At 38.1% G+C, this 15,618-nt stretch overlaps 1 protein-coding gene across 2 annotated transcripts in view; it reads right to left on the reverse strand.

Moving 5' to 3' along the window:
• The window catches only part of NPEPPS (aminopeptidase puromycin sensitive), a 104,137-nt gene that overhangs the window by 46,379 nt on the left and 42,140 nt on the right, over positions 1-15,618 (reverse strand). For both annotated transcript variants that reach the window (XM_019981599.2, XM_070773352.1), the window contains exon 3: positions 1,809-1,886. In XM_019981599.2, the coding sequence (XP_019837158.1) occupies positions 1,809-1,886 (78 nt within the window). The remainder of the gene's footprint in view (positions 1-1,808; positions 1,887-15,618) is intronic.

Raw genomic sequence — 15,618 nt, forward strand, 5'->3', positions numbered from 1 at the left:
TCTCCAGCCCCGAGCTTCTCCCCTCTGCCATATGAGAGAATAGCATGCTGCACATAGCAGCTACTCACTACAGAGCCTGGCATCAATAGTCATATGAGCTCAGTGGAGTTCAGGGAAGTTGGCAATATGTCTGCAGATGATCAGCAGTCCTCAGGGCGATGTGTAAACAAGAAATATCTGTTGTAAGCCACTGATATTTGTGATCCTATTTGTGGGTTAAAATGTACACATACACTTACGTATACATAGAATATTTCTGGAAGGATTCACTAGACAGTAAAAGTAGAAAATTCACTAGACAATAAAATTTCTCAGAGAGAGAAATTCTCTATTTTCAGGTTATAATCTTCAGTATCTTTTAATACAGGTTTATGGCAAACATTTGTTTTTATAATAATTTCACACAAAAATAATCCTAGTGAGAAAAAGACAAAATGAAAGATCTTTAAGAGTACCAGGATAAAACTTCTCCAATTTAAAATTTTTCTATAAATACTTTCATATTTAGGGAATATATTCTCAATATAAAAATTATGGAAAACAGAGAAGGGTATAAATAAGAATAAAAATCATCAATTGTCAACAACCAGACATATAATATTATTCATACCATTTTAGAGATATGATTCATCACCTTGTATGTGTAATTCTGTATTCTGCTTTTCAATTTTACATTATAATAAGTACTTTACAGTGTTAAGAATGCATAAACCTCACTTTTAACTGCTGGATGTATTCACCATACATATATGTCATAATTAGCTTAATTATTCCCTTAGTGTTGGACAAATGTATTAATTCTAATTTTTTACTATCTTAGTAATGTCTGAACAGACACTTCTAGGCATAAGGTATTTCTTGTATTTATGACTTTTCTTTAGGATACTATATTCCTAATACCAGAACTTCCAGGTCAAAAGACATGAGTATCTTTAGGCTCTTAACAAATACTGCCAGGCTGCTTTCCAAGTAAATTACATGGATTTACATTCTTAGTAGTAATATTAAGGCAGTCACATTGAGATTCATTTTTTTACTTCTGATTACGTGACAGACAAAAACTGGTATTATCAGTAGCAGTTATTTTAATATTTCTCATTACGAGGAGGACAAATATCTTCACACACTGTTATTATTCATTTGCATTTTCTTTCATATTATCTGTGGCTTTTCATATGCTCATTTATCAAAGTCTCAGTACTTTACCAACTGATTTGTATATAATTTCTTCCATTATATTAAGCTCAGAACGTCTAGTTTCTTTGTGCTTTTAAATAGCACATATAGTAATGTATCAACGAATCTTTCCTTTCATGTCCTCACTTAGCATAGCATCTCTCTAATCTCTCTAACTATACCTCAAAATCAACTGTGGAACATTTGCCTCAGATATTTGGATTCAATTAGTAGAAGAACTAGGTAGATGTAATTTTAAAAAACTGAAACCGAAAAAGTGAAAACAATGCATTATGTTCTGGAATAGAATGACTGTCGTTTTTTACTTTTTTCTGGTGGGCTAAAAGTTGAAACGAACCTGACTGTTTTAAGCTCTGTCTTAATACTTTGTTATTGTTGTTCAGTTGTCAAGTAGTGTCTGACTCTTTGAGACCCCATGGACTGCAGCACGCCAGGCCTCCCTGTCTCTCATCATCTCCCGGAGTTTGCCCAAGATCTTAATACTTAATCTCCCTAAAACAAAGAGCTTTTTTTTTAAACAACAACAACAACAAAGACATGCAATAAATTTGGGGGGAAGAAGTAAGATGTCGCTATTCATTATGGGATTTAATAAAAGCCATGTCTCCTACCTGGTTGGAGAGTACTAGGAAAAGACAAGGTGACTTTTTCATCTTCATTTTGATAGTTAAATCCTGTAGCATGTATTTCTGGAATGGAAAAAAAAAAATTACTTCACAGATCTGACTAGACCAAATCCAGGCTGCAGCAATTAACATTTTCAAGAGCAAAATCTCAAATAAAATTAAATATTCTGAATTTAATAAATTAAGCTCCTATTAACAAGAGTGTCATTTCAAACTAACCTATTTTAGACTATGTAACCTAAGTATGCTCCTTAAAAACAACTACATATCCTACATTAATTCGCAAAACTTCCATGATATAAGGAAATAGGGCTACTATAAATGTGAAAAGGTTTTCTACAGATTCCCAGACACACTGCATCCTTCTTTGTGTGATAATGATACTGCTTTATTCGTTGCAGTCTTACTCCTGAACATTTAAAATACAGAATAGGTTGCCAAGATTTCAGTGTCAGAGATATGTTAGTGATAAAGAACCTGCCTGCCAATGCAGAAGACACGGGTTAGGTCCCCGATCTGGGAAAATCCCACATGCAACTAATTTAAGCCCATGCATGCCCATGCAACACAACTAATGAGCCTGTGCTCTAGGGCCCAGAAACTGCAACTCCTGAGACCACGTTCCGCAACTACTGAAGCCTGTGCACCTAGAGCACAGGATCTGCAACAAGATGAACCACTGTACTGAGAACCCTCGCACTGCAACTAGAGAGTAGCCCCCGCTCCCCATGACTAGAGAAAAGCCAAAGATCCAACACAGTCAAAAATAATTCAAAAAAATAAACAAAACAAAGAAACAGATTTATCAGTGAAAGTTCTGTTCTCCCACTCAAACACAGGTAACAATTCCAACAAGATGTAAGTCGTATTTCCACTGAAATTCTTTGTTGTTACATTTTATAGAAATAAGGAAGGTAAAAACAGGTGTGCGGATTAAATTAAGGTTTTGATTTACTCCCTACCAGTAGTAAGAAGCGGAGAAGGCAATGGCACCCCACTCCAGTACTCTTGCCTGGAAAATCCCATGGACAGAGGAGCCTGGTAGGCTGCAGTCCATGGGGTCGCTGAGGGTCAGACATGACTGAGCGGCTTCACTTTCACTTTTCACTTTCACGCATTGGAGGAGGAAATGGCAACCCACTCCAGTGTTCTTGCCTGGAGAATCCCAGGGACAGAGGAGCCTAGTGGGCTATGGGGTCACACAGAGTCGGACACGACTGAAGTGACTTAGTAGTAGTAGTATTAGTAGTAGTAAGAAGAGCCTGCTTATTTAAATGATACTTCAGAATACTTAGTTGACACTTTAGGAAAAGAGCTAAGCAGATCAACTCCCACCCACATCTTCACTCCAAAAGAAAAAGTGCCCAAAGAGGTAGCCTTAATAAGCACTTGAAAAGATGTTCAACATCTTTAATCAATCAAAACCACAGTGTGATACCACTTCATACCCACTAGGACAACTATAACCAAAAAGACAATAATAAGTTTAGGGAAGATGTAAAGAATCTGGAACCCTCACACACTGCTGATCGGAATGTAAAAATGTTTCCAAATGTTCTGGGTAACAGCCTGGCAGTTCCTCAAAAGACTAAACACAGAATTAACTGTATAACCCAGAAATTAGGTATATACCCAAGAGAAATGAATAAATATGTCCACACAAAAATGTATACACAAAGGTTCTTAGCACTCAAAAAGTAGAAACAACTCAAATGTCCATCAACTGATGAACAGATAATATGGGATATACAATGGAATACTATGTGACAATAAAAAGAAGTGTTAATATATGCTACAATATGGACAAGCCTTGAAAACATGTTAAGTGAAAGAAATCAAACACAAAAGGCCACATGTCTATATGAAATGTTCAAAATAGGTAAATCCATACAGACAGAAAGTAAACTAGTGGCTGCCTAGGGCTGGAAGGTCATGCAGAAATGGAAAGTGACAGCTCATGGATACTTTGTTTTTGGGGTGATGAAAATGTTCTAAAATTGATTCTGACGGTAGCTTAAAAACCACTGAATTGAATTCTATAGTGTGTGAATTTTATCTCAAAAAGTTTTCATTAAAAGAGAGGCAGCCTTACCAGTCACAGGCTTAAGTTTGATACGGGTAACAGTGATTCAGATTTAATAACATTCTATGAGTCAGGCAAGATGCCCACAATTCACTCTCTTCTCATAAATTACCAAAGATTAAATTCCCAATGTTTCTAATATGATGGTTCAAACATGTTTTATAAAGCCAAAATCTTTATAAAACCAATAAGAATTTATAATATGTTTTTAAAAGAACTTTATAATCAATTATTCCTCATTTTACAGATGAAGAAAATGATGTATAAAAAGTAAATGATTTACTCAAGATCACACTGCTGGACTAGAACTCAGTTCCTTTGCTATTCCTATTGCCAAAATTCTTTCTACTATCGTAAGATAGCTCCTAAATTTGAACAGAAATTCAAAGTTTGGTATATATACAATACTGATGAAACAAATCTCTACTGAACCAATGACTTTTGCTGGCAAAAATCTGAGATTTGCTCTAACTTGATCCCCAAGAATAGAATATTCCTTAGCCTACAGGGAAGCTAAAAAGCACTTCAAAGATTAAGAATGCACTTTTCTAACTCAGATATAAAGTAGCATTATGGTACCTCTGAGGTACTCTGCGGAGAAGGCAATGGCAACCCACTCCAGTACTCTTGCCTGGAAAATCCCAGGGACGGGGGAGCCTGGTGTGCAGACATCTATGGGGTTGCACAGAGCTGGACACGACTGAAGCAACTTAGCAGCAGCAGCAACAGCAAGGTACTCTGATCAAAAACTATCTCTATAAAAGTTTACTAAAACTAACTTGTTTTTATAAATGCACAAGCTTCAAACTGCTAAGAAATGAAGACAGAAAAGCAAAAGAATAGCAGTTTTTAAATGGAAACAATCAAATACTGTATTGCTAGATTATATCCTACTGCATATCCTTCCAAATGTACACATATCAACTACACCTGTGTATAAAACAAAGAGCAAAATTTCCTCCAAAATTCTCTCTCAGTAAAAAGAAAGTAGCCATATATCTGAATTCTTTAAAAGTCTCCTGGATTATGGGATACTCTTCTAATTGCTTCGCATGGACACCATACTACGTTTGCAAAAGTCGAGTTTGAAATAACCTCAGTCACTTGTAGTTTTGTACATCACCACCACTATTCAGTGGCGTGAGCCAAAAATAAGAAATCATCCTAACTGCCTCCCCCTCCATCTCTCTTTGTCTCTAACACCATATATTCAACAAGCAAGTTCAACATTCTTAATCCCAGAATTTTCAAGGTTTTACTTCTCTCCTAGGTCCCTATAATAGCTTCTTAACTGGTCTGTTTCCATTTTTGCTGCCTTATAGTCTACGTTATAGCAGCTAGGGTAATCGGTGAGATCAAAGCCTCTAATGGGAGTCCTACAATATTCAGAATGAAAATCTAAATCTGCTTGAGATGGGCAATTATTTCTTGGAGAGGATCCAAAAAAAGCACTAACCACAAAATAAAAAAACTGACAGATCAGATTTCATTAATATCCTACTGTATAACACAGGGAACTATATTCAACAGCCTTTGATAAACCATATGGAAAAGAATTATATAAAAAAGAATATAAATGTAAAAAACACTTAAAACTTGTAATTATCAAAAGACACTATGAAGAAAACGAACAGGCAAACCACAGACAAAGAGAAAATATTTTACTTTGTATAGATGCAAAAAACTTATATCCAGAATATACATAAAAACTTCTACAACCCAGTGATAAAAAGACAGGTAACCAAAAACATCTTTAACAGAATCTTTGACATTGGTCTCAGGAGTGCAATATCTTTCTAGATATATTTCCTCAGGCAAGGGGGAAAAAGGCAAAAATAAACAAATGGGATTACATCAAACTAAAGGCTTTTGCACAGCAAAGGAAACCATCAATAAAACAAAACGACAACCTATCAAATGGGAGAAGACATCTGCAAACAACATATCCTATAAGGGGTTAATCTACAAAACATATAAAGAACCCATACAACTAACAATAACAGCAACAAAAACAACCTGATTTGAAAATGGACTAAAAAGAGGAACTATTAAATAGACACTTTTTCCAAATAAGACATACAAATGGCCAATAAGCACATGAAAAGATGTTCAACATCACTAATTTTTAGGGAAATGCAATTCAAAACCACAATGAGATACTCCCTCATGCCAGTTAGACTGGTTATTATCGAAAAGACAAAAAATAGCAGGCCAGTGCTCTGTGACAACATGGAGTGATGGGGTGGGGAGGGAGGTGGCGTTCAGGATGGGTGGGTTCAGGATGAGGGGGACACATGTATACCTATGGCCGATTCACGTTGATGTACGGTCAAAGTCGCTCAACTGTGTCCGACTCTTTGTGACCGCATGGACTATATACAGTCCATGGAACTCTCCAGGCCAGAATACTGCAGTGGGTAGCTTTTTCCTTCTCCAGGGGATCTTCGCAACCCAGGGATTGAACCCAGGTCTCCCACACTGCAGGCAGATTCTTTACCAGCTAAGCCACAAAGAAGCCCTGATGTATGGCAAAAGCCATCACAATATTGTAAAGTAATTATCCTCCAATTAAACAAAATAAATTTTTTTAAAAAGGTAACAAATGTTGGCAAGGATCTGCAGAAAAGGAACTTTCACACACTGTTGGTGGGAATGTAAACTAGTATAACCACTATGGAAGACAGTATGGATATGCCTCAAAAATTTAAGAATAGAACTACCATATGACCCAGATATCCTACTTCTGGTATTTATCCAATGAATACAAAAACACTAATTCAAAAAGATATATGCATCCCTATGTTCATCACATTTACAATAGCAAAGATGTGGAAACAACTTACGGACCCATCCACTGGTGAATGAACTAAGATGTGGGATATACAAAAAATGGAATATTACTCAGCCATAAAAAGATGAAATCTTGTCATCTGCGACTACATGGACGGACCTTGAGGCTATTGTGTTAAGTAAAATAAGTCAGATAGAGAAAGGATACATACCATATGATACTACTGAGATTATATACATATAAAGTAATTAGGGACTTCCCTGGTGATCCAGTGGCTAAAACAACATGCGCCCGATGCAGGAGGCCCAGGTTCGATCCCTGGTTGGGAACTAGATCCCATACGATGCAACTGAGAGTCTGCATGCCACAACTAAAGGTCCTGGGACGATCTGGTGGTAAGCACACCATAAGGGCATACAGAAGTAGAAATACAATGCTGTGCACGTGAAAAATATGACAAAATGCTGTTGTCGATGTGGAGCAACAACTAGAACTCGTATTTTGCCACTGATGCCTCACTGTTGTTCCTCAAAGACTGCAAGCATTCTCTAACCTCAGAGTTTCTGCAACTTCACGAAAAATTCTTTATCCAGTTACCTACACATTTCATGTCATTCAGGTCTCTGCTCAAATAATTTCTTTAGAAATCTGTTCCATCACCTTAAACAACAAGCTTCATTCTATATTCTGTTCCTGTGATTTCTGAGTACTTATCACTACATTCATTACATTACATTATTTGTTACTTATCTTCCCAAATTGAATACATGTATCTGGAATGTTGACTCCTAGTTTTGTCCACCACTCTACCTCCAATACTTGAATGATTTCTGGCACACAGTAGGTTTAGTAATCATCAGCAGAATGAATAGCTCACTTCAAAAACAACATTCTAAGTGATTACATCATGAAGATCATCAATAGTACCCATATAAAATATATTAATAAAAAGTACCTTTACTAATGATATATGAATAGGGATTTATGGCTAGAGAGAAAATTTTCAATTAAAACATAATACAGTAATTCAAAAAGGCCTTAGAAGATAGTATTTGCTCTGGAACAATCAGATTGTTCAAAGTGTGGAAAGCCATTAATATAATACTAAAGATACATGAAAAGTATCAATAAATATGCTTCAATAAAGTAGAGAAAAGGCAATATTACCAAATTAATGTTTACATCAATAGTTATAATTTAAATTGTATATATGTAAATTGAGCATTATAAGTAGATAGTTTCCTACATCATGAATAAATAGTATCAATAACCTCATATGCAGATGACACCACTCTTATGGCAGAAAGCAAAGAAGAACTAAAAAGTCTCTTGATGAGGTGGAACAGGAAAGTGAAAAAGTTGGCTTAGAACTCAACATTCAAAAAACTAAGATCATGGCATCCAGTCCCATCATTTCATGGCAAATAGATGGGGAAACAATGGTAACAATGACAGACTATTTTGTTGGGCTCCAAAATCACTGCAGATGGTGACTGAAGCCATGAAATGAAAAGACGCTTGCTCCTTGGAAGAAAAGCTATGATGAACCTAGACAGCATATTAAAAAGCAGAGACATTGCTTTGCCGACAAAGGTCCATCTAGTCAAAGCTACAGTTTTTGCAGTAGTTATGTATGGATGTGAGAGTTGGACTACAAAGAAAGCTGAGCGCTGAAGAATTGGTGTTTTTGAATTGTGGTATTGGAGAAGACTCCTGAGAGTCCCTTGGACTGCAATGAGATCAAACCAGTCAATCGTAAAAAAAATCAGTCCTGAATATTTATTGGAAGGACTAATGCTGAAGCTGAAATGCCAATACTTTGGCCACGTGATGTGAAAAAATGACTCAAGAGAAGACCCTGATGCTGGGAAAGACTGAAAGCAGGAGAAGGGGATGACAGAGGATGAGATGGCTGGATGCAATCACCGACTCAATGGACATGAGTTAGAGGAAGCTCCGAGAGTTGGTGATGGACAGGGAAGCCTAGTGTTCTGCAGTCCACGGGCTTGCAAAGAGTTGGACATGGAGTATGTCAAGGCTGTATACTGTCACCCTGCTTATTTAACTTATAGGCAGAGTACATCATGAGAAATGCTGGGCTGGATGAAGCATAAGTTAGAATCAAGACTGCTGGGAGAAACATCAATAACCTCAGATATGCAGATGACACCACCCTTATGGCAGAAAGTGAAGAACTAAAGAGCCTCTTAATCAAAGTGAAAGAGGAGAGGGAAAAAGTTGGCTTAAAGCTCAACATTCAAAAAACTAAGACCACGGCATCCAGTCCCATCACTTCATGGCAAATAGATGGGGAAACAGTGGAAACAGTGACAGATTTTATTTTTTTCGGCTCCAAAATCACTGCAGATGGTGACCGTAGCCATGAAATTAAAAGATGCTTACTCCGTGGAAGGAAAGTTATGGCCAACCTAGACAAAATATTAAAAAGCAGAGACATTACTTTGCCAACAAAGGTCTGTCTAGTCAAAGCTATGGTTTTTCCAGTAGTCATGTATGGATGTGAGAGTTGGACTATAAAGAAAACTAAGTGCCGAAGAATTGATGGTTTTGAACTGTGGTGTTGCAGAAGACTCTTGGGAGTCCCTTGGATTGCAAAGACATCCAACCAGTCCATCCTAAAGGAAATCGGTCCTGAATGTTCACTGGAAGGACTGATGTTGAAGCTGAAACTCCAATACTTTGGCTGCCTGATGCGAAGAGCTGACTCATCTGAAAAGACCCTGATGTTAGGAAAGACTGAAGGCGGGGGAAGAAGGGGACGACAGAGGATGAGATGGTCTAATGGCATCACTAACTCAATGGACATGAGTCTGCATAAACTCTGGGAGTTGGTGATGGACAGGGAGGCCAGGCGTGCTGCAGTCCATGGGGTCACAAAGAGTCAGACATGACTGAGTGACTGAACTGAACTGAAGCTTAACCAAACTTAACCTTGACAAAAAAATCTTTAAAAAAATATTTTAAATGTGAAAATAGTAACCTTATAATCAGGCATATGCAGTTATTCAAATCTGAGCCTTCACTGTCACATCTATAAAATTAAAATCATTACCTATTCTTTAGTTATTTGAAGAGTATATATAATGCACTCTATGTAAAGTGCTTAGCATAGTGTCTGGTTATGACCTTCAAAAAAACGAACACTCTTTTTCTAGATCACAATATATCTGACAGTTCTTTGTTAACTACAACTAATTCATTGTTGTTGTTGAGCCCCTAAGTCATATCTAACTCTGCAACCCCATGGACTGTAGCCCGTCAGACTCCTCTGTTCATTGGATTTCCCAGGCAAGAATACTGAAGTGGTTGCCACTTTCTTTTCCAGGGGATCTTCCGGACCCAGGGATCAAACCTGTGTTTTCTATTGGGCAGAAGGATTCTTTACTGCCACCAGGAAAGCCCACTAATTCATTATACCTGTATAAATAAGGACTCTTGCTGAAATTACTTACAACAGAGCACTACATTTCAGAAAAAAACTAAACATAATTGGCATTTTGAAATATGTGGACATAAACACACATATTTGAGTATAAGCATGCATGTGTTGAGTATGTATTTTAGTAATCAAATAAACAGAAGCAAAACTTGAATATAATAATAGCATGTATAAAACCATAACAAAAAAACCTTATACCCAAAACTACTAACAATATTCACGTTGATTAAAAAAGGTTATTCATGACAATATATACCTACAAAGTTAAAAAATAATTTGATATAATTTTGACTTAGAAGTATAAAGAATTTCGGAACTATATACACAAAATGCTATCATTTATGAGCACACACACAATACATACGTAGATACAGATATATAGACATACATATCTATAGATATCTGTAGATATATAGACACACATGAACATATATGTCTATAAATGCTTAGAACATCTGAGGAAGGATACACACAAACCTGACAACTTTTTCTCTAGGCAGGAGAGATGGAAGGCTGGAGAGGGGGAAAGCAGGCTTACTTAGTACTGTATAACTTTTGAATTTGGCATCATGCTGCTACTGCTGCTAAGTCACTTCAGTCGTGTCCAACTCTGTGTGACCCCATAGACAGCAGCCCACCAGGCTCCCCCGTCCCTGGGATTCTCCAGGCAAGAACACTGGAGTGGGCTGCCATTTCCTTCTCCAATGCATGAAAGTGAAAAGTGAAAGGGAAGTCGTTCAGTTGCGTCTGACTCTTTGCGACCCCATGGACTGCAGCCTACCAGGGTCCTGAACATATTAATTATGAAAAATTTTGTAATGGTAAAATCTTTTCAAAGATACTCCTTCTGAGATCCTGATCAAATTTGTATAGCATGTCCATTTATCAAACAAATCTAATGATTATGTGTTCTCATTCTGGGCTTTTCAAGTATGGCTTATTAAGGAGGAGGCACTCTTGCCTAGATCTTTAGGACTCTGGTCAATCATAATTAAAAAACCACAGTCATTCTTAGAGAACATAAAAAGTGAAGTGGCTCATCCTGTTTTCACAGTCTACCAGTGCAAAAAGCTTTCACTATAACCAAAAGAAGGCAGACACACTTAATTACTGTACCACTTCAGTTCAGTTCAGTCGCTCAGTCGTGTCCGACTCTTTGGGACTCCATGAACCATAGCATGCCAGGCCTCCCTGTCCATCACCAACTCCCGGAGTTTACCCAAACTCATGTCCATTGAGTCAGTAATGCTAACTAATCATCTCATCCTCTGTCATCCCCTTCTCCTCCTGCCTTCAATCTTTCTTAACATCAGGGTCTTTTCAAATGAGTCAGCTCTTCATATCAGGTGGCCAAAATATTGGAGTTTCAGCTTCAACATCAGTCCTTCCAATGAACACCCAGGATTGATTTCCTTTAGGATGGACTGGTTGGATCTCCTTGCAGTCCAAGGGACTCTCAAGAGTCTTCTCCAACACCACAGTCCAAAACCATCAATTCTTCAGTGCTCAGCTTTCTTTATAGCCCAACTCTCACATCCAGACATGACTGCTGGAAAAACCACAGCTTTCACTAGATGGACCTTTGTTGGCAAAGCAATGTCTCTGCTTTTGAATATGCTATCTAGGTTGGTCATAACTTTCCTTCCAAGGAGTAAGCATCTTTTAATTTCATGGCTGCAATCACCATGTGCAGTGATTTTAGAGCCCAGAAAAATAAAGTCTGACACTGTTTCCACTGTTTCCCCATCTATTTCCCATGAAGTGATGGGGCCAGATGCCATGACCTTAGTTTTCTGAATGCTGCGTTTTAAGCCAACTTTTTCCCTCTCCTCTTTCTCTTTCATCAAGAGGCTTTTAAGTTCTTCTTCACTTTCTGCCATAAGGGTGGTGTCATCTGCATATCTGAGGTTATTGATACTTCTCCTGGCAATCTTGATTCCAGCTTGTGCTTCTTCCAGCCCAGCGTTTCTCATGATGTACTCTGCATAGAAGTTAAATAAACAGGGTGACAATATACAGCCTTGATGTACTCCTTTTCCTATTTGGAACCAGTCTGTTGTTGTGTGTCCAGTTCTAACTGTTGCTTCCTGACCGGCATATAGGTTTCTCAAGAGGCAGGTCAGGTGGTCTGGTATTCCCATCTCTTGAAGAATTTTCCACAGTTTGTTGTGATCCACACAGTCAAAGGCTTTGGCATAGTCAATAAAGCAGAAATAGATGTTTTTCTGCAACTCTCTTGCTTTTTCGATGATCCATCAGATGTTGGCAATTTGATCTCTGGTTCCTCTGCCTTTTCTAAAACCAGCTTGAACATCTGGAAGTTCACGGTTCACGTATTGCTGAAGCCTGGCTTGGAGAATTTTGAGCATTACTTTACTAGCGTGTGAGATGAGTGCAATTGTGCGGTAGTTTGAGCATTCTTTGGCATTGCCTTTCTTTGGGATTGGAATGAAAACTGACCAATCACCACTTAAGTCTCTGACAAAATTTGAGAACCTTTCTCATATGAGTTCTTCTAGAATACAGAGTTTATTTTCTGTTTGATATTTGTGTAGGTATGCTATCTGGATCAGTACCTTTCCTTTAAAATGCTCACTTCCACAAAGAATACCAGGATTCTCAGGTCCCTTCATAAATCTACTTTACTTATGAACCTATCTTCAGGGCAGGAATAAAGACGCAGACATAGAGAAGTAAAGACAAAGTAGAGACATAGAGAACAGAACAGAGAACTCATCTGTGGACACAGCAGGGTGGGGAGAGGTGGTGGACGAACTGAGACAGCAGCACTGATACACACACATATGCTCTACCATGTAAATAGATAGCTCATGGGAAGCTGCTGTGTAACACAGGGAGCTCAGCTGGGTATTGTGCAATGACATAGAGGGGTAGGATAGGAGGGTGGTGGGAGGGATGCTCTAGAGGGAGGGGATATCTATATTCTTATAGTGAATTCACCTTGTTGTACAGCAAAAACACAATACTGTAAAACAATTATCATCCAATTAAAAATATTAAAATTAAAAATTTCTTCATTGTAATTTTCTCCCTTTCTGCTGGCCTTTCTCATTTTATCATTTAATGTGTTAATTCTGTGCTCTCTTCTGCCATAGTAGGCTTCAAGAGGGATACAATGCTTTTTATTTAGTAAGCACCTACCCCTATGTGGGAACCTATAGCTGTTAAGGCCAATTTGCATTAACAATGAGTAACACAATGAGGAATTATAAGTAACTCCTGTTTTCCCTATTAAAAAAATCTAGGTCAGAGTTTCTCCTAACTGAAAATTTCTAAATATATCCATATGCACTTACAATCCTGTATTTCAATTTAATCTTTTATTCCATCTGTACCATGCTACCTAAATATTAAAAAGTAAAGCATTAAATATAAAAAATAAAGAATAAGTAAACAGTTTCCTTCCTATTAAGCACAGGCTTTGTACAGGTCTCACTGGTTATCTGATCTCTTTATTGCACTGACAATGTAAACATAAAACATTATCTGGGAACTTCCCTGGCAATCCAGTGATTAAGACTCCATGCTTCCAATGTAGGGTGCACGTTTCAATCCCTGGTAGGGGAGCTAAGATCCCATATGCCATGAGGTCCAGCCAAAAAAAAAATTATTTAGATGCTAAAGTGACTCACTTTTTTTTTTTCAAATTTAAATAATACCAGTAGTCACATAAATTCCATTTTAAAGTAGTACTAAATCCACAGAAGGCTGACCAAGAACTTAATCAACAGATACTAAAGGTATCATTTCCTCCATGTCATCTACTAAATGGAACACTGCAGAGCAGTGGGGAAAGGATCATGTTCTCATAAGCAGTACTGAGACAACAGAATTCCCATTAAGGAGTAAAAGCCAAGCTTTGGGATCTGGATTCACACTGCACCTAAAAAGTAGATTATTTTTCAGTCGCTCAGTCATGTCTGACTCCTTGCAACCCCACTGACTGCAGCATGCCAGGCTTCCCTGTCCTTTACCAACTCCCAGAGCTTGCGCAAACGCATGTCCATCGAGTCCGTGATACCATCCATCTCATCCTCTGCTGTCCCCTTCTCCTGTCTTCAATCTTTCCCAGCATCAGGGTCTTATCTAATGAGTCGGCTCTTCGCATCAGGTGGCCAAAGTACTGAAGCTGAAGCTTCACCATCAGTCCTTCCAATGAATATTAAGGATTGATTTCAAGATTGAATGGTTTGATCTCTGAGCAGTCCAAGAGACTTTCAAGGGTTTTCTCCAACACCACAGTTCAAAAGCATAAATTCTTTGATGCTCAGCCTTCTTTATGGTCCAACTTTCACATCCATACATGACTACTGGAAAAACCCTGATTAGATGGACCTTTGTTGGCAAAGTAATGTCTCTGCTTTTTGATATGCTGTCAAAGCTCGTAACAGCTTTTCTTCCAAGGAACAAGCGTCCTTTAATTTCATGGCTGTAGTCACTGTCTGCAGCGATTTCGGAGCCCAAGAAAATAAACTCTGTCACTGTTTCCATTGTTTCCCCATCTATTTGCCATAAAATGATGGGACCAGATGCCATGATCTTAGTTTTTTGAAGCTGAGTTTTAAGCCAACTTTTTCACTCTCCTGTTTCACCTTCATCAAGAGGCTCTTTAGTTCCTCTCTGCTTTCTGCCATTAGAGGTGTTATCTGCATATCTGAGGTTATTGATATTTCTCCCAGCAATACTGATTCCAGCTTGTGCTTCATCCAGCCCGGCATTTCACATTATGAACTGCATATAAGTTAAATAAGCAGGGTGACAATACACATCCTTGATGAACTCCTTCCCCAATTTGGAACCAGTCGGTTGTTCCATTTCCGGTTCTAGCTGCTGCTTCTTGACCTGCATACAGGTTTCTCAGGAGGCAGGTAAGGTGGTCTGGTATTCCCATCTCTTTAAGAATTTTCCACAGTTTGTTGTGATCCACACAGTCAAAGGCTTTAGCGTAGTCAATGAAGCAGATGTTTTTCTGGAATTTTCTTGGTTTTACTATGATCCAACGGACATTGGCAATCTGATCTCTGGTTCCTCTGCCTTTTCTGAATCCAGCTTGAACATCTGGAAATTCTCAGTTCACGTACCTTTGAAGCCTAACTTGGAGAATTTTGAGCATTACTTTGCTAGCATGTGAGATGAGTGCAATTGTGCAGTAGCTTGAATATTTTTTGGCATTGCCTTTCTTTGGGACTGGAATGAAAACTGACCTTTTGCAGTCCTGTGGCCACTGCTGAGTTTTCCAAATTTGCTGGCATATTGAGTACAGCACTTGAACAGTATCATCTTTTAGGATCTTACATAGCTCAACTGGAATTCCATCATCTCCTCTAGCTTTGTTCATAGTAGTGCTTCTTAAGGCCCCCTTGACTTCATACTCCAGGATGTCAGGCTCTAGGTGAGTGACCACCCCACTGTGGTTATCCAGATCATTAAGACCTTTTCT

Source organism: Bos indicus, chromosome 19, assembly GCF_029378745.1.
Source record: "Bos indicus isolate NIAB-ARS_2022 breed Sahiwal x Tharparkar chromosome 19, NIAB-ARS_B.indTharparkar_mat_pri_1.0, whole genome shotgun sequence".
In the NCBI taxonomy this organism is placed as follows: Eukaryota; Metazoa; Chordata; class Mammalia; order Artiodactyla; family Bovidae; genus Bos; species Bos indicus.